Source organism: Podarcis pityusensis, assembly GCF_964106645.2.
Source record: "Podarcis pityusensis genome assembly, chromosome: 15".
Classification (NCBI taxonomy): Eukaryota; Metazoa; Chordata; class Lepidosauria; order Squamata; family Lacertidae; genus Podarcis; species Podarcis pityusensis.
In genome coordinates this window covers 8,142,223-8,161,852 of record NC_138040.1, presented here as the reverse complement: position 1 = coordinate 8,161,852, position 19,630 = coordinate 8,142,223, and the positions used below count along the sequence as shown (strand labels likewise).

Genomic DNA, 19,630 nt, shown 5'->3' with positions numbered 1-19,630 from the left:
TTGATCAGCACAACATTGCTCCCCCCTGTGTCTTGCAGAATTTAAAAAAGCACCCAAGTTTGTTTTATTATTATTTATTTATATTCATTTTCCATATTACATCTATACAAATCATACCTTAGTCTTACACTTCGCGACTTACCTTCCATTTATCTTATTTCATATTTTTAATTTGCTACATCTCCTTTTATTTTCTCCCCCGTTTGTTGTTTTCCTTGTCTTTGTCTTGTCTGCTGCTGCCCATAGGCTTATTCCACTTGCCAGTTAACCTTAAGACCACTCTTCTTTAAATATTCTTCAAAATGCTCCCACTTGTCTCTTGTTTTCTTTCCATCTTAATTCCTCATTTTGGCTGTTAAGCTTGCTAACTAAAGCAACACAAGTTTAGTTCCTCCAGGCTGCTGCTGGTGTTGCATATACCGAACAAACAATTAACAGTCCTTAGGCTGGGGAATGCCTAAAATGTTCCTTGCCACAGCCCAGCTTGCTAAATCTCTCTATTCTAATCTCTCTGTCCTGACTCAGTTCTATTAGTTGAGCTGCTCTGATGTCAGAGGAGCAGGGTGCCAAGGGAGCAAACAGAAGTCTCTTTCTTTCTTTCTTTCTTTCTTTCTTTCTTTCTTTCTTTCTAAACTGAAATTACAGCCATAAGAAGCTGCTTTATATATTTCATTTAATTTTCCTTTTATTTGGTATACCACCTTTCTATATTGCTATACACAAGGAGGTTTTCACCAACAAAATATACAACACACACATAATAATCTGATCCAATTCAGAAAGTTATCTTATAGAATCAGACCTGTGGTCTATTTAGCTCTATGTTGATAAGCAGCAGCTCTCCAGGGTTTCAGGCAGAAGTCTCTTCCAGCCCTACATGGGAGATGCTAGGGATTGACTCTGGGACGTTCTGCATGCAAAGCACATGCTCTACACTGATGTTTCCCAAACTTGGGTCTCCAGATGTTTTTGGACTACAGTTCCCATCATGCCTGACCATTGGTCCCACTAGCTAGGGATGATGGGAGTTGTCCAAAAACAGCTGGATACTCAAGTTTGGGAAAACTTGCTCTACACCCTGAGCTAAGGCCCTTCCCAGAGTTCTAGAAGCCATTTCAGGTGAACTGAGCAGCATTTTGGATCACAAACAAGTCAGTCAGTTCTCTATAATATAGTCACCAGCCACTCAGAGATAAACCTGCCACTTATGGCCTATGATGGAATGAAGAATTGATAGTGGTTTTATTATTAAAGTGCCAGTGCTGTCAGAAGTGTATTCAGGCTGTCTCTTCAGGTGATGCAAACGTAGGAGAAAGTCAAACCAATGGCTAAGGTGCCAAGTTAATTTCAGTCTTCACTTTAGATTCTACCTTTAGCACCGAATAGCATGAGAGTCATTCTCCCAGTTTTCGGTTTGCTCCTAAAAGAGAGTAACAGCAACCTTATCTTTGAGTGCTTAAACTGTAAAGGTTCAAAGTGGGTGAGTGATTGCTGGGGAACATGATGAGGCTTTTGCACTGAACAGGAAGTTGGAAACTCTCAAAGACTTTTTGCATGAAAAAGAGAAATAATGACACTTAGATGCCATTATTGAAGATAATGCTTGTTTATAGAGAGTGGTGTTTTTGGGTGTTATATTGGAGTGGTTGAAGTGAATATTGTTTATATATAGTGGAAAAATGAAGAATTGGAAGTTCTTTAGTTTCTGAACTCTTTTCTTTCTCTCCCTTTTAATACCTTTTCTATATCCTGTTTTGTTATTTCTTTCTCCCCCGCCCCTCCGTTTATATCTTATTTAGATTAATGTCTTAAGGTAAAGGGACCCCTGACCATTAGGTCCAGTCGTGGCCGACTCTGGGGTTGCGGCGCTCATCTCGCTTTATTGGCCAAGGGAGCCGGTGTACAGCTTCCGGGTCATGTCATTAATGTCTTAGTTTGGATTAAAAAAAGATATCTGATATTAAGCCTTGTAGTTCTTTTTATAAACCCTAATATAGTTTATTCTCTATAAAAAAAGAAAAGCTGGTGTGTGATCTCACATTTGATCCTTTCTTTCCAACTCTTGTGCTTTGCAGTTGGTGTTGTCTGTGCTGCGCCAGGCATGGAAGGGGCCTGGTGGCGAGCGCAAGTAATTGGCTACTTCAAAGACACCACTGAAGTGGAGATCAGATACGTGGACTATGGTGGATACGAGAGAGTCAAGATTGACACACTCAGGCAGATCAGGTGAGCGGCCCAAGAACTGCCCTCAGAAATGGCAGGTAGCGGGTGCCTGTCCCTTCCCATCATTAAGGAGAGGGAAAAGTTGTCCTGTAAAAATGGGGATGAAGGTGTGATACACAGAGAAGGCGGCCCTTAGCTTTTCAACCTGTTCAGCACTCAAGTCCTCAAGCCACACACTTCTGTTGCTGCCCCTAACAAGCTGTGATAGTTTATTGGTTGAGTTCTTGTTTTCTGGCAATCTCTCACCTTGCTTTTTTTTTTTTTTTTAAGGTCTGACTTTGTAACACTACCTTTCCAAGGAGCAGAGGTCCTCTTGGACAACGTAGTGCCACTTCCAGGTAATGTCAGTCATTGGTGGCAGATTTTTCCTTTTACCTTTAGGACTTGTATTTGTGCCTGTGTAAGTGGCACGGTTCGTGTCTAGGGGTGTGAGATGAGGTGGAGGGTTTTTGGGGAGGACCCACCATTCAAACTGCGTAAGAACAGCAGTTAACAGCAAAACAGTAGAGCCTACTCAGGCTCTACTTCCAGCTCATGTTGCGTTCTTGCAGAGAGGGGGCTGTTTACGGAGGTTAAAGCCAGTAGGATTAGGCTGTGCCTTCAAAGTTAATCAGAGTCATGCCTTAGTAGTGTCTGTAATTGGGACCCTCTTCAGTGAAACCATGGGAGAATATTCCCAAGTTCTCCCTGGCCCCCCTTGCATGACCTGAACTCTTCCTGTGAAAGGTTAGGGACTGGATAGTGGCTGTTTTCAAACATAACTTGGTCTCTTCCATCATGCTGGATTACTGCATGTACAGCTGCAGTAGCAGACCAATTTTGCAAAAACAAAGGTGGGTGGAATGGCGCAGTCAAAGGTAGACTGCACCTTTTGAGGGGGAAGCACTACTCCTTCCATTTTGTGGAGAATTACCATATCTAAATATTTATACACTGTTGTTTCATTGTGTTTTTTTTCATGCACCAACATGGTTTACGGAGGTTGTACAATAGAAACCATGTAAAAAAAGTTGAAGTTGCAAATTGTCCACTAACTGTTACAGAAAGTTGTTTTCTTAATGGCCTGCATAACTTTGCTGGCATAGAAGTTTTCAGTTTTCATTTAAAAGTTACACCAGATTGTGTTCTGCTATTTGTGGGGCTGTGTGTGTGTGAGCACAAAGGCAAGAGGTAGATAGATCAAACTTGGCAATTCCGTGATGGGTTTGTGTGAAAACCAAAGTTCTTTGAAATCACATTAAGACAGGCCCACCAACCAAAATAGCGTCTCAGGCAGGCAGGTGTAATGTTAAGAATCAAGGAACAGGATGCCTCTTGACCATACAGTCAAGCCAGTAATTTTTTTATTTCCTTCTTATTACCAAAATTTAGATACTATATGTCCCGCATGTTAAGGTATCTGAAAGAAGAATTAAAGTACATGTTAATGATAGGAGTCCAGTGATGGAAGTGGGGGTGATATTGTTTGGGGAGGGGTTGTCCTCCTTCACCCCAATGTGGCACCTCCCATGCTGTGCTTTCATATTACATCACTGATGTGCTAGCTTTCTCCATGCAAGCAGGATCTCTTGTGTGTGTTGGAGCAGCTTTCAGATATACAGTAAAATGGTGCTACCTTAAGAGTAACACTCCTTCCTTCCTTTCCTTCTTTCCTGAAAGATGACGATCACTTTTCATCTGAGGCGGACACAGCTGTTAGTGAAATGACCAGAGGTACACCTTTGCTTGCACAGGTATGTGTCATGGCTGTGAGCTTTTATTGTTTAGTGCTGCCTTTTGTTGTGAGAAACTTGACACAAGGCTCTAGTCCTACCTGGGAGCCATCCCCTTGGAATGTAGTGGGGCTTACTTCTGAACAGCACTAAAAATCATGGCAGCAATGACCGTTTCTTAAAACAAGGTTAGACACTTTTCAGCTTAGTTAGGCTAAGTACTTACGCAGCTGCAATGCCTTACTCTCCTCATCTTTGCCAAGAAAACCAGAACAACTTGGCTCTGCCCATTTTTACCACCATGTGACCTTATCGGTCCCACTTACATGACCTCCTCGGCTACAGCCACCCCACCAGGGGCTGCCAGCCACTGCTGCTCATGCTCCATTCGGAGCCACAGAATAATGTTTGAAGACAAAAAGCATACTGAACTTGTAATACATTGGCCATTCCAAGCCAGGCAGATTTGTATACTGAGCCAGGTAATTGCAGATTTTGGTGACATTGCTAGTGTAAAACTGGAAAGATCACTTCCGCTGTCTTTAGGCATGTTGCAACGTACCAGAATATGTCTGGAGGATAATTGTGCACTCTCTGCTGCTACTGCTCCTGTCTTGCTAGGCATTAATAGACATCTCTGATTCCAGGTGACAAATTATGACAGTGCAACGGGCTTGCCCCTAATACAGCTGTGGAGCATGATGGGAGAAGAGGTATTTATGCTACTAAATAGAGCACCAGGACAGGATCTTTGGTGTATAAATGGGCCCAGGAATTAAAACTACTCCAGCAGAGCCAACATGGTGCCCTCCCGATGTTTCTCATCAGCCCCAGTCAGCGTAACCTGTGATTGGGGACGGTGGAGATTTCAGCTGAGCAACGTATTGAGGGCACCATGTTGGGTATCCCTGCTCAAATCCAATGCATTGCCATTTCATAGGCTAGGCGCAGGCATCCCCAAACTCAGCCCTCCAGCTGTTTTGGGACTGCAGTTGCCATCATCCCTGACCACTGGTCCTGTTAGGTAAGGATGGTGGAAGTTGTAGGCCAAAAACATCTGGAGGGCCAAGTTTGGGGGTGCCTGGGCTAGGGGATCAGAATAAAGGATGGATATTTCAGTAAATCTGCATGTGAACACGCCTTGTATTCAGAATGCTATGGTCAGCAGGCCAGCGCTAACCATGCCATGAAATGGGCCCATTGATGTTAATGGACAGGATTAACTTCAAGTTGTTAAATTTCACTGGGTCTACTCTGAGTTGGCTACAACCCTATGTTTTTCAGTTTCTTTGTTAACTTGTGGGGCTGGGGGGGGGAACGAACCTGTAGGTCCCTCCAGATGTTGCTGGACTCAACTCCCATCGTCCCAGACCACTGGCCATGCAGGCCTGGGGCTGATGGGAGTTGGAGTCCAGCAATGCCTGGCAGGCCTCGCAGGCTGCTTATCTCTGCCTTAGCACAGGACAGCAGAACTTCTAACACCTTTCATTTTCTCCTTTTCCAGTTGGTGTCTATAAACCGAACCTTGGTGGAAAGAGGGTTTGCGCAGTGGATCGAAAGCTACTAGGAGAGTTCTTGGCTGTCTTCTTGACTAATCTTTCCTCTCCCCATCCCTGACTTATCCCTTCCTCACCCTCTTTTTTTGGCACTGTTTCGGAATTGGGTTTGGCAATCTTTCCTCCTCCCCGCCCCAGCATATGTCACTTCTGCTTTAAGTCTGTTTTGATGTATTCATCCGACGGACACAGTTTATTTATCATACCTCATTTTGCAGAAAAGCAAGGAGTTGAACCATAAGCCATAAAAATACTGCAGCTTTAAAACGCAGCTCTTTATTCTGCCCCCCTCTACCCCACCCTGATCTGGGTCCAAAAGCGAAATTTAAACAAAACTTTAATGAAGGGGGAAAAGAAATGTCTGGGGAGGGTTGTATAACACTTGTCCTCAAAGGATTTAAGATGTGTGTTAAACACAACCCAGTTTTCTAAACTGGCTGCCTTAACATGAAGGCGACTCTATGTGGAAGTAAAATTGTTTTCAGACCTAGCCCCCTCACAGACACAAAAAGAGGGAAAAAAACCCTGTGGTGATTGATCTGAATTTTGGGCGCATGACATAGACCTGTGCTTCCAAACAGCAAAAGCAAGTCTTCTTCAGCTGTGCTTTGGGAGGCTGAAGGACTGAATGAACAGATAGCGCTCATTAACAGTACATTGTTGACTTTTTAAAATTACAGCTGTTTTCGCAAGAGATGGAAAACACTGCTTTGCAGACCTCCTTAAAAATCATGTGATTAAGTGAACCACTACAGCTGCAGCTGTCTTAAATCCCTAGATCATGTTTAACAACAACAAAATTGATTGCCAAGCCTGATTGTAATTCATAACTGTTTTTCTAGATGTGCAAAAACCTATGTAAATATATATAAAAAATCATTGTAATATTTTGTACAAGAGAAAAAAAAATACTGGAGAACTAAAAAGGGAACTTCAAAGAAAATCAGTTTTTTTTCCTTTTTTGCCACACCAAAATGTCCTCTGTAGGTAGAAAACGGTTTGGGGCGTGTTGTTGTTGGCAGCTAAGCATTAGAAGGTCTGAGGAGGATCCTTCATAGGCTCTTGTGTACAGGATGGCTTTTCTCTAGCTTGCTGTATGGTAGGAACAGTAATCAATGGACTCTGCTACTTTTTGCTGTACAGATCTGACGTAAAGGGGGGGAAAGTTAACATTTGGAATTAATATTGCAGTGGTGTGTCTCAATTTATTTCTTTTGCTCCTTTTTAGATTGGTTTCAAATGTGGAATTTAAAAAAAATCAAGTAATTTAAGCTAATTTAATACTATTAAAATATAAATGAATCTAAACATGGCCATTGAGTTGGGAGTTATTACTGGTGGGGGAAGATGCTTGGGACTACTTTTTGTATTTAAACCACCAACTACAGTTTTTCAGATTTGCCTTCTCATATAAAATATCCGGCACAATTCCTGTTCCTAAGATATTGTAGGGCACCTTGTATGTGAAAACAAGTTGATAACTTTCAACAATTAAATGCCTCCAAATGCAAGGAACTTGTATTGAATTGTTTTGGTAAGACGCTTGCCTATCTCTTCAAAGACTTGAGTCTGTATTCAAATGGTCACATTAGAAGCTGATTTTGGGCAGCTTCAGAGCTCCTCTAGGATGGGAGTAGGGAACATGTAGTCCTTCAGATGTTGCTCATCATCTAATTATTGGCCATGCTTGAGTTCAGCGACATTTGAAGGACTACAAGTTCCCCATCCCTGCTGTAGAAAGCTGTGTGTAATTATCTAGAAAAATGAGTGTTGGGTGTAGTTGCCTTTTGCAGGATCCAATCTATGTGGGCTTTAGGATTTGCTTTCTTTCTTAATAAAAGTTTAAGTGTGTTCAAGGGAAGCTTAGCTGCTAAATTTGCTTAAATTTGTTCAGAAGATCTAGAATACATTACCACCGTCACCCCTTGAATTATAGCATACTTTTTTGTTATTGTTAAGCACCTGGGGAAATAGTTCTAATATGCCTTCTTTTCCACACTTCCTTCTGCTCTGGATACAAATGGTATGAAAATGGGGATGCAAAAACAAAACAGTCCTGGGCTTTTTTCTTAGAATCATTAAATTTCAAGCCTTCATGAATGCAAAAGTACTCCGGCAGGCAAATGGACAAGTAACATTTTCGACTGGTTGTGGGTGCGTCTTCAATGCCTCAGTATATTAAAACTGGGATAAAAATATACAAAATAAAGAGCATGGAAACTCCCATAAAACTACACGGATTCAAAAATCTTCGATGCCGCTCTCTTCCCACCTGTTACCAGCAATGTGTTTTAAAGCCTGTTTGCAATTTTGATACAAGGTCAAGCATCAAAACTTCAGCTGTACAGAGTTCCTTGATCATTGAGAGAGCACTGTTGACAAGTGTTCGGATTTCTGCTTATAAAATCTTGTTGCTAAAAACATGATTCGTGTCAGCTGGTCTGTTGCGATTTCTTCACAATGTCTGGTTGTTGCAGTGGGCGGATGGTATAAGAACTACTGGCCCAACTCATGTTGCCTGGAGCCTACAGTATTACGGTTCGCCTTTTCAGAGTGGAATAATGGGATGTTCATAAACCTCACAATACATGACTGACGGATTGTGTTTATCCTGCTAGAGGCCACACAGGCCTGGTCAGTCAGATACATATCACCCAGACCACACTGTGACAAGGAGAGAGAGTGGTTGCATTGATGCGCCGGATGCAGGGAAGCAAATTACCCTATATCCTCTAGTAGACAGGTGGTGATATTGCTAGATTCCAGCACCCATCATCCCTTACTGCTGGGCATTGGATTCTAATAACATTGGGAGAGCCACAGATTGACCAATCTTGTTGTACAGTCTCTTCCTTTCTAACAGGGATGGGGAATCACGATAGACTTCAGTTCCCATCAGCCTTAGGTAGCTCGGCCAACTGTCAGGGCTGATGGGTGTTGAAGTCCAACAACAACTTGAAGACCACACAGGTTACCCCTCCCAGCTTTGAAGGTGTGAAATTAGCAATATACTTGGCGGTTAAGAAGTGCAATGCAGCCATGGTTACAAGGCATGCAGAATGTGGTACCCAGAGAGGGATATGTGAATGCATGTTCATCTCACTAAAGTAGCTTCCTGCTTCTCCATCTTGCTTGGTGTTAGCAACTTGCTGGCACCAGTTCTGCAGTGTCTTTCCTATCACTTTGCTTCCCTGATTCTAGAGTTGCCAGGCACCGAACTTTTTTTGCACTTTAAAAATGAGAACAGATCACCCATGTTTTCTAATGTCTCCACCCCACCCAAATGGCTGCAGGCCTAAGATGATAATTCTTAGGAATCAGACCGCTGTGCACACTAATCTGGGAGTAAGCTCAGTTGAACATGAGTGGTATTTCTGCATCTAGAACATGCAAGAATCTGGCCAGATTAAGATTGGTTGAAGCCTTGGAGATTACTAAATTGAGCTGGAGGAACAGAAAATTGGCATTGTATCCAACTCTGGCCCCAGCAGCACTATACATTTAAAGCAGTATCATACCACTTGAAACAGTCATGGCTTCCTGCAAAGAATCCTGGGAACTTGTTAAGGGTGCTGAGATTTGTTAGGGGACCCCTATTCACCTCAAAGAGCTTACAGTTCCCAAAGTTTTTCAGGAAGAGGGATTTATTGTTAAACTACTCAAGACCTGAAATTCTGAGAGGCAAATAAGGGACTTTTAGCAATTCTGCACCCTTAAGAAACTATACTCCCTAGGATTCTTTGGGGGAAGAAGTCATGACACTTCAAAGTAGTATAAATGTGTGGTTCAGATGAGGGTCTTAAGTTCTATGCAGAATGGACCCATTGAAATTGATAGGCCTGAGTTGGTCATGTCCATTAATTTAAATGAGTCTACACTCTGGGTAGGGACGCGGGTGGTGCTGTGAGTAAAACCTCACTGTCTAGGACTTGCCGATCGTCAGATCGGTGGTTCGAATCCCCACGGCGGGGTGCACTCCCGTTGCTCGGTCCCAGCGCCTGCCAACCTAGCAGTTCGAAAGCACCCTCGGGTGCAAGTAGATAAATAGGGACCGCTTACTAGCGGGAAGGTAAACGGCGTTTCCGTGTGCTGCGCTGGCTCGCCAGATGCAGCCTATCACGCTGGCCACGTGACCCAGAAGTGTCTTCGGACAGCGCTGGCCCCCGGCCTCTTAAGCGAGATGGGCGCGCAACCCCAGAGTCGGACACGACTGGCCCGTACGGGCAGGGGTACCTTTACCTTTACCTTTACACTCTGGGTAGGGCTAACAGCTACATCCCATGGTCCTTTTTCAGTGCAAAGATTCTGGTTAAAGGAACCAACATTGGATGCCTATGATATGAGGACGTGTCTCCACAACATCCATGTAAGGTAGGTTAGGATGAGAGCCAGTGACTGGCCTAAGGTGGGAAGCGAGGAAAAGTGAGCTGTGTGAGTCTAAAATGTGAAACTGCACAGGCTCAGAATATTTGCTTCATCTTAAGGTTGGCAAGAATGATGTTTGTTTGATTTCCTGCCAGTTGTGAAATGCCAGCCTCCATTGGCCCTGTATGTATGTGTGTGGGAGGGAAGAAACACTTGTCCCCCACCCCCAAAAGCGCACTCTCAGCAACCATTTTGTCCAACCATTTTGAACTCTGCACTTAATGGTTTTATGCTGCATTTGGAGGTTTATTTTGTGGCCTCATAGCGCCGAGGTGCTGCCTTCAAATCCAGCTCTTCTGACGCCACTTGATTTACTAAAATGCTTATTCTGATGTATGGAAATCAGGGAATTGAAGTTCCCGTTAGCAAGGACCCTAGAAAGATGGCTTCCAAACTTCTTAGCAAGGGAATAACAGGCTTCTGGTTCCAAAAAGGAAAAAACAACAACTCCTGGACCTAGAAACTCCTGAAAAAAGGAGGCCTGACTTGTCCAGTGTTCAGTACTGGCCCAATCCATGCTATTCTTTAAAAAAACCTATCTCACCACTTTTAACAGCCAAGGTTTCCCCCAAATGATCCTAAGAACTGGATTTTTTAAAGGGTGCTGAGAGATGCAGGGTAACCCCTATTTTCACTCACAGAGTGGTTTGACAATAAATCCCTCTTCCCAGTGAAATCTGGGAATTGCAGCTTGTGTGTGTGTGACAGCACTCACTGGTACAGAGTACCAGCACACCTTTCTTGTTTTGCTGCCTGTGGCAGCCATTTTGTACTCTGCATTTGAGTACTGGTGCCTCCTTTTTATATATATACCCAAAAACGCATTGCTCTTGACAACACTCAGCGCTCTTAGCGGACTACAGGTTCCCAGAATCCTTTGTGGAAAGGCATGGCAAAAGTGCATTGAATGTAAAGGGTGCGAATGTGGCCAGCGTTTCCGTTCGACACCCTATATAGAGAGAGAACAAATCAAGTTTACATTTGCCTAAAGCCCTAAATAATACCCTGACCCAGGCAGCATACGCTACCTTCCACAACTTAAGTTTGGATTTTCGCCCCCTCATGGGCCTGAGCTTGCCTGTAGCTGCCTAGTTTCTGGCTCCTCCTTCCACCTCCGTCCTTCCAGTTACCAAGGCCGCTCTGGCTCTCAGCCATCCTCCATTCCCAACCCAAGCTAAGGAGATGATCGGCCCATCAGCCTCCAAACAGCCATCTTTTCCTGCTCCACTTTAGAGGCCAGCCTAGGCAGCAGGTAAGCAAGGCCGAGAGGGGGGAACAAGATGGTTGTGTTCAAGCTGGAAGGATCAAACTACTGGAGAGCTTCAGGCCTGAGAGAAGCCAGAGGAGAGTGTGGGATGAGGCCATGTTGGCTGAGTTGTCATGTAGCTCCTGCTACAGAGCAAACCTCCACAGGGTTAGGCCCTTCTATACCCAGAAGGGTTGCTGTGGCCTGCAGGAGAGCTTCTCCTTCAACAATTTCAGAAGCCATCATTATAAGAATTCGAAGGTCTCAGATATAGAATAAAGGTCCATAATGTACAAGGCAAACACACATGCATAAGTAAGTAAGTAAGTAAGTAAGTAAGTATGTATATATAAGCCATGGGTTTGAAATGGCTTCAGGAGAGCATTCCTGAAGCCATTTTGGACTCTCCCAAATTTACCTCAAATATTTCTCTGCAAGGAGGAAGGAAATGGGAAAAGCTTTCCGATGGTCTTTGGAGGGTAGGGGGTTACACCTCCCTTTTTGAATGCAGTTTGGCAAGTATCTGTTAAGCTGAGCAAACTATCAATATGTGAGAGAGATTCAGGAACTAAAGGCTCAAAGGAATAGCCAGGCTACCCAGAAAATGCAATCAAGTAAGGCATTATCAGGTATCCTGGCAGACAGGAGAGAAGCAACACTCTCAATTTTCTGCTGGAGATATTTTGGGGGTGGTTTTGGGCTACAAGGTGGACAGTATTCAAAGTCTTTATAGGGTCTTGAGCACCATTGTTCTGTGTCTCTCCTACCTCCTTGCAAGGATGGGGGGGGCGGACTCTGTTGCAACAGAAAAAAAGATCTGCCTTGCTTCCTATGGATCTTGCCTCCATTCACTCATATCTGATCATGGACTTAGGGGACTCAGTCCCTTGGGGAGTTGGGCATCAAAAGCCAACCCCCATATTTTTTCTGTAACACCTACTCTGCAGTAACATCAGCGTGGCTGCCGCCATTTTATGTAACAGCATTCCTATCAAGATATGACCCATGCCAACTTTCTGCACTTTCCGTTAACAATTGAATACGTTTTTGTGTGTGACAATCTTTCCCAGTGGGATGAATGGGCCTCTGCCATGGGTGGCTAGTTATATGTACTGTGTGGTTTTTAAAATACATTTGCTATTGTTTCCTGTAGTGTTTTTAACTTTCTTTTAGCTGCTTTTATTATGTTTCGTACATTGCCTTGAAATATATATGTGGAAGGCAATTAATAGAGGGGAGGGGCAGGCATCTGCCATGGGTTCATTGATAATAGCTCCTTGGATCTGTTCTTCTCCACCCATTGCACCTTGCAGACAAAAGTTGAAATCTCATTCGTTTACCAAATCTCTCCAGAAATCTGAATGTAAGGCTGTTTCCCTTTAACTAGGATGCATGGTAATTCCCTGCAGTTGCAGCTAACTCCAGCTGCTTTCTATCAGAGTCCCTACCAGCAGCCTCTGTGGAATTGGGGCCCTGATTCTGCACCCAAGTAAGTAAGAAACACAGGGTACTTTAGGGCTCATTTGCAGCCCTTGTGGGGTTTGGGGGAGCCTGGTTGTTTGATGGAAAAAGCATTAGCCAAGTGAGGGAGTGGAGGAAGCAAAAGACAAGACGTTTGAAGTTCCTGTGAAAGGGTGCACAGTTCTGACTCCCATTGATATGGCTCAGCTGGATACCTGTCAGCAGATGGCGATGCAGCACAAGCTACCAAATACTAGTTCCATGCGTTTTAGTCTGAGATAACTGAGAGTAGCAGTGGGCTGCTATTTCACCCTGTGGCTGTTTCTCCACCTTTCCCCACTCCAAGGTGCTTCGTTAGACTCCTGAGAAAGTTTGCTGCTTAAACCTGTAACACTTCTAATTTGAAAACAGCATGGCAAGCAATACTAGAGAATTATGAAACATGCTTTTTTTGTATTAGCTGATCAAAATAAAAGGGGTTCTAGATATTTTTAAGTTTATTTATTTAAAAACATTTCTAAACCACTTACTATTATTATTTTAACCTCTAAGTAGTATGCAAAAATACAACAGCACCAAAACAATAAAAAAAAAATTCCTTCCAGTAGCACCTTAGAGACCAACTAAGTTTGTTATTGGTATGAGCTTTCGTGTGCATGCACACTTCTTCAGATACCAAAACAATAAGACAGCATTATTAAAAAAGGGAATTCAGTAACAAGAAGATCCAACTTTATGGTTCAGGGAAAGCCTGACTTTGGTATGATGTATGATGTGCAAGACATTTGAAGCAGCTAACAGTTGCTGCTTCATGTGTGGAAGTAACAGGGCATTCCACAGTTTGTGGGCAAAGGCAGAAAACACCTGTTTTCAGGTTATAATCTACAGGGTGATAATCTATAGGGTGTGGTGTCACAAGTAAAATTTCCCCAGATGATCTAAGTGATTTTATAGGTCTATATAGGGGCAGGTGGTCTTTTGGGTAACTTGGTACCAAGGTCTTCAGGTGTTATATATGAGTAACAAGACCATGCAAATGGTCTGTTAGCTGACTGATAGGCAGTGTTATTTGTACTTGCACCATCCTCTCCATTCTGTTCCTTATTTGGGACCCAAATTCTTACTCTTTCCCGCATCTATGGCTATAGCTTCCACTTTTCTAATGATGATCATTTACATGTCTATTCATTTTATGCACTGTTTTGGGAGTCATACAATACTTTTTAAAGTGTTGGCCTAGCTGAAGGTGATTTGTTCTTGGCTTCAGGTAGCAAAATGTTTTGGGCAGGCACTGTCTTCTGTCTAGGGTTGCGCATCTTTCTATATTTGCAACTTCACAGACAAGATCGAATGAAACTACAGTGGTACCTTGGTTTAAGAACAGCTTAGTTTATGATCAACTTGGATTAAGAACGCTGCAAACCCAGAAGTAGGTGTTTTGGTTTGTGAACTTTGCCTTGGAAGCAGAACATGTTTTGCTTCCTGTTGAGTGTGTTCCATTTGTAAATTGAGTCCCCCCGCTGCTATGGGAAAGCACACCTTGGTTTAAGAACAGACTTCCAGAACGTATTAAGTTCATAAACCAAGGTACCACTGTGTGCTGTTAATTCCCTTTTTTTAAAGTATCACTTGTGTTTATTCTTTTTATATAGTAGCCACAGGCAAATGTACCTTTTAGCTCCTCTCCCCTGCCCAATGATCTAAGTTTCCTTTGGGGATGAGCTGTAGTATCTGCTTTGCATGCAGAAGGTCCCAGGTTCAATCGCGGCTTCTCCAGATAGAGCTGGCAGAGACCTTTTGTCTACAACCCTAGAGAGCTGCTGCCAGTCAGTGCAGATTACACTAACATAGATGGATCAAAGGCACATGTGCCTGTGCTTAAAGAAAATAAAAACGGGAATTGTTCAAAATGGTCTGGCTTTCTCCCAGACTACTATATCAGATAGCAGTCTGGTTTGAATGTAATGCTAACCTGTAGTTTTAACTTTGCAAGAATCAGCTTGTTCATACTTCTGGCTCACGTGCTTTTTTGCCTGCTGCCCCAGTTCTGCTGCGGCCATGAGGAGATTAGGAGTATCCGCTTCCTGGTTTAAAATAACCGGAATTTCTCATTGCATTTGTACTGGGAACGTGGACTACTTTTAAACAATGATTTGTTGAAACAAGACAGGATCACAGTGAATGCTTTGCTCCTCGCTTGTTTCAGTTGCGTGTAAGACTGCTCAAGAAATCTGGCGTATATAAAGCTTGACGTGCATTTTTTCTTACACAGTTGAAAAATATATATATAGATTCATTCTAGGCGTTTGTTTTACAAAATAAAAAGATTCAGGAAAGTATTTTATGTTGCAATAAAGGAAGAGGGTGCAATTTGTATATATAACCTGTATTGCAACTTATTTTTAAAATAGGCAATTTGGTTTTGTCCAATGCTAGTACTATTCAGAGAGTAATGGATATGAGTAACCTCATTCTAGCCATTTTAGTAGGTCACCTCTGAGGAAAAGTCAGTTGGATATAATTCTCTGGGGGCAAAGTGTCAAAGTTTTGTTTGCTACTAAACTAAAGGCCGGTTTCCTTAAAAGGAAACAAGATGGGTTCAAATAGTTTGCTTTACTTCAGAAATTTTTAACGCCGTTTCTGATTCATTTTTTCCCTGAGACCTGTGTGTATAGGGTGGTATACAAATTTAATAAATGATAATAATTTTAGAGACCTTTGTATTACTCCCCCCTGAAATGAGTGTACACTGGTACCTTGGTTTAAGAACAGCTTAGTTTATGAACAACTTGGATTAAGAACGCTGCAAACCCAGAAGGAGGTGTTTCGGTTTGTGAACTTTGCCTTGGAATAAGAACATGTTTTGCTTCCTGTTGAGTGTGTTCCATTTGTAAATTGAGTCCTCCGCCGCTATGGGAAAGCAAGCCTTGGTTTAAGAACGCTTTGGTTTAAGAACGGACTTCCTGAACAGATTAAGTTCATAAACCAAGGTACCACTGTACATTTTACTCTTGTGCAGTAGGCTGGTTTCTACACACACACACTTCTGTCTTCCATCGAAGCAAGCAAGAGGCATTATCAGACCTCCAAGGACATATTCCAGCCTGGCAAAAAGACTCAAGGAAGATACAAAGAAAGGCTGGTGAGGTGTGTGTCCTGGGGGGAGAGTCGTAGGGTTTGTATAGAAAGACTTGGATTTGGGTCCAGGCCTGAGATTCCCCATCCCTGTCATGGAGATGAATGAGATTGAATTTCCATTCACTTCAAGCAGACTTACACTAGTAAACTTGGCAAGGAATCCCCCACCCACTATATTTATTGATAATCTTGGAGCAGATATTTATTTTGCCTCCCCCCCCCATGTTAGATGCTGAAATATTTTTAATGCTATCATTGAACTCATGCTTGCAGAAAAAACAACCGCTCACCTACATTTTGGTTCTTCTGAAGTGCCATAAGAATAATAGTAATGATAAATTAAATGGTATCTTTATTTTCTTTCCCTGTTCCCTCCCAGCCTATTTATATCTTAGACATAGGCCAGGGTCTGCAAGCATTTGCATCAGTGTTTTGACACTGACAAAAACGCCACTTGAAAGGAAGCTATTGAGGCTCTAAAGGCATAATGCATCACAAAAAACTTTTTCTCCCCTTTGGGATATGACATGTACAAGTTAGTTTGATTTATATCTGTCAGCTAAGGAAGGAAGGAATCTAAAAGTTAGCATCACTTAAGAAGGAAAGGACAAAGGAAGAAGCAGAAGCAAGTAGAGATTTCTGAGTTCAAACTTGGCTTGTGCCACCAGGATAACAGTTTGCAAACATGATTGACCCTGTGTTTGGTAATTCAGTGTTGCTTTAAATTCCTGGGCAAAACCGACCCTAACATTGGGCAGAGTGAAGCAACTGCCTCAGGCAGCAAATGTCGGAGAGCAAGGAGTGGCTGTGAGGTTTTGGAGGAGAGTGTGCTCCAACATTTGTCACCTGAGGCGGTTGCCTCAGTCTGCCCAAGGCTAGGGCTGGCCTTGCCCTTTTGTAGCCTGCCCTACACTCTCAAAGCTAGCTTGCTGCCCCTATGGTAGTCAGTGTCGAAATTAGATTCAATTGCCGCTCTGGTTGGCTTCTGAACGAGGAATTTGGAGGGGATGGAATCAGGTCTTCTGCCTCAGGCATCAAAATGCCTTAGGCCACCCCTGTTTTGAGCGGCGAGGGGTGGGGGAGAACACTGGCCACACCTGAACTATACATTTAAAGCATTATGGTACCATTTTTAAAAGCCATTGCTTCCCCAAATCCTGGGAGCTGTAATTTGTTAAGGGTGCAAGAGTCCCCTGATTCCTTCTCTTCTCATAGAGCTACAATTTCCAGAGTGATTAAACAATCAACCTGGCTTCTCAGGGAAATCTAGGAATCTTACCTCTGTGAGGGGAATAGGGGTTGCCTGGCAACTCATAGTGCCCTTTATAAACTACAGTTCCCAGGATTCTTTGGGGTGTGTTCAATGACTGTTTAAAGTTGTATGGCACTCCTTTAAATGTATGTTGCTGATGTGGCAACTCTTCCCTTGACTCTGTTTTATGTCTGCCCACCAATTAAAAGAGTCCCCCCGCCAGCTGATTGTGTCTTGCTTTTAATCAATTAATTAACCAAGTTAAAGCAAACATTTCAGCAGCTCAGTAGCAGGGATGCTTGGAAGCCCTTTAATGAAGACAACAGTTCCTTATGGTTAAGCAGTAGAAGCAAATATTTGTTTCTGCTTAGAAGAGCATCATAAATGGCAGTCGGGCCGCAGCCACTTAGGCTGGCAAGATTATCAGGTTTCAAGGTTTTCCTTCAAGGTGCAAACACGGCCAGTTTCTAGTTCGGCCATCTTTGCATAAGGAAACATTTGTCAACTAAGTTTTCAGGTGTGAGGATGAGGAATAATAGACTACGACATGTGCCAAGGCCCTCCATCACATGGTTCTTCAAATCTAATGTAGACTTTGTATCCAAAGAACCACATCCATTTCAAAGGATGACTTTGTTTCAGTTAACATATCCCTAGTTCCGCCATCCCTATTTGTATCACACTCCGTCCTCCAATTGTGATGGTCCCTTTTTTCTCACTGTAGTACTAATAATGCCATTACAGACCTCACCAGTTGTCCTGTTTTATTGTGCATGTGCTCATGATGATATTGGGGCAATTACACGCAATCCCGGTTTCAATACTGTTGGCGGTCGACATACTACTTTGTGCGTGTCTTGTGGATTCCTGCTTTTTGCACACAAGTGTTTGTATTTTTGTTCACTTTTTGTTGCGCTATAGAGAACATGAGGCGAGTCCTGCTGGATCAGGCCAGCAGCCCATCTAGTCCAGCATCCTGTTCTCACAGTGGCCAACCAGGTGCCCCTAGGGGAAATCCACAATCCTGAGCCCAAGAGTGTTCTCCTCACTGGTGGCTTCCAGCAACTGGTTTTCAGAATTATTACTGCCTCTGACCATGGAGGCAAAACATAATCAGCAGTAGCCGCCTCCACCATGAATTGTCCAGTTCTCTCTTAAAGCTATCCAAGTAGGTGGCCACCGCTGCTTCCTGTGGGAGCCCGTTCCGTAGTTTAACCTTGCCCTGCGCAAAGGACTGCTTTTTACCTGTGCAAGAGTGCCCCTCCAGATGGCAATACAGTGGTACCTCGGGTTAAGAACTTAATTCGTTCTGGAGGTCTGTTCTTAACCTGAAACTGTTCTTCACCTGAAGCACCACTTTAGCTAATGGGGCCTCCCGCTGCCACCGCCGCTGCGCGATTTCTGTTCTCATCCTGAAGCAAAGTTCTTAACCCGAGGTACTATTTCTGGGTTAGCAGAGTTTGTAACCTGAAGCGTCTGTAACCTGAAGCGTCTGTAACCTGAAGCGTCTGTAACCCGAGGTACCACTGTACTGCAATAAGCATTGCGGAACAACTAACAAAGCGGATGTGTGGACAGTCCAGTGTAAATGCACCACTAATGCACCACTATTCCGACAGTATTTACATGTTGCAGAATGCACCTGCCAAAACCCACCAGTTTGGAGTGGTTTTACATCTTCATTTTACGTAGAGAAGCGTCTATTTCCCCCCCATTTGCCTGTCACCTGTGCAATAATAGCCAGGGACGTGTGCTTATTGCTGCATCCTTTACCCAGGCCTCCAGACAAGCACCTCTCCTTTCTCCCCCCCCACTCCCCCCACCCCCCCTGTGTGTCTGAAGGATGCTCTATCTCTTTGTAATTACTGTTCTATCATTGTATTGGCGTGGAAACATCTGGTCTCCCCAGCAATCCTCCACTTTTCTCCCATAGCCACTATTTCTTTTGAGGCTTTTCATGGATCATAATGACCTTCTCTTTTCCATAATGCCTCATGTGTCTCTCCTTGTGCACAGCTGTTTCTTCCACCTTTCCATCTCTTGCCATCCCCCTCGATATTTTCCCCATCAGCACCGTCCTCGTATTCACAATTTTTGCTCATCTGCTTATCAAATCGAGGCTGCCTCTCCTGTCGCTGGTCAGCGCAAGCCTGCCAGCGTCCCTTGCATCCTCCAAAATGAATCTTTCTCATTTCATCTCACATCTTGAGGCCTTTGTTCTTCTGAATTAACATTTTAAAAAGTTAATCTTCACAACCTTTGTGTCTTTGTTATGTTGGACTTTCAATTCTCTTGTACCACCTCCTTTTTCCTTTGCAGTATCTTGAAGAAAATTTGAGGAAAAGGGAATAAATTCCTTCTCATTTACTTGGGTTTTTTAAAAATAAAAAAATAATAATTATCTGAGTTGTTTATTTTATTATTTATATCTTGCTTTTTTGTTTAATTAAAAGTACATCAAACAAAAATAATTTAAAAACAGTTCATCCATGCCCACGATAAAAATGGCAGCAGTTAAGCTATCCAAAAGTCAGAGTTTCATAAGAACAACCCCGGCCTCTCCCCAACAAACAGCAAAATTAAAATTGCAACCAGCAGATCTTGTGTCGAAAGGCAG

General features: G+C 43.1%; 2 protein-coding genes across 6 annotated transcripts in view; both read left to right on the top strand.

Annotated features, from left to right (window-relative positions):
• Positions 1 to 7,914, top strand: part of AKAP1 (A-kinase anchoring protein 1) — a 42,416-nt gene extending 34,502 nt beyond the window's left edge. For all 4 annotated transcript variants that reach the window (XM_080982885.1, XM_080982884.1, XM_080982883.1 and 1 more), the window contains 5 exons: positions 2,076 to 2,226; positions 2,494 to 2,561; positions 3,883 to 3,956; positions 4,583 to 4,648; positions 5,440 to 7,914. In XM_080982885.1, coding sequence (XP_080839011.1) covers positions 2,076 to 2,226; positions 2,494 to 2,561; positions 3,883 to 3,956; positions 4,583 to 4,648; positions 5,440 to 5,502 — 422 coding nt within the window. In that variant the 3' untranslated portion in view covers positions 5,503 to 7,914. The remainder of the gene's footprint in view (positions 1 to 2,075; positions 2,227 to 2,493; positions 2,562 to 3,882; positions 3,957 to 4,582; positions 4,649 to 5,439) is intronic.
• A 2,839-nt stretch (positions 7,915 to 10,753) lies between these two features.
• The window catches only part of MSI2 (musashi RNA binding protein 2), a 448,144-nt gene continuing 439,267 nt past the window's right edge, over positions 10,754 to 19,630 (top strand). Inside the window, exon 1 of one of the 2 annotated variants that reach the window (XM_080983060.1) lies at positions 10,754 to 11,168. The gene's annotated coding sequence lies outside the window, so the exon portion shown is untranslated. The remainder of the gene's footprint in view (positions 11,169 to 19,630) is intronic. The other variant, XM_080983059.1, reaches the window with a different exon arrangement.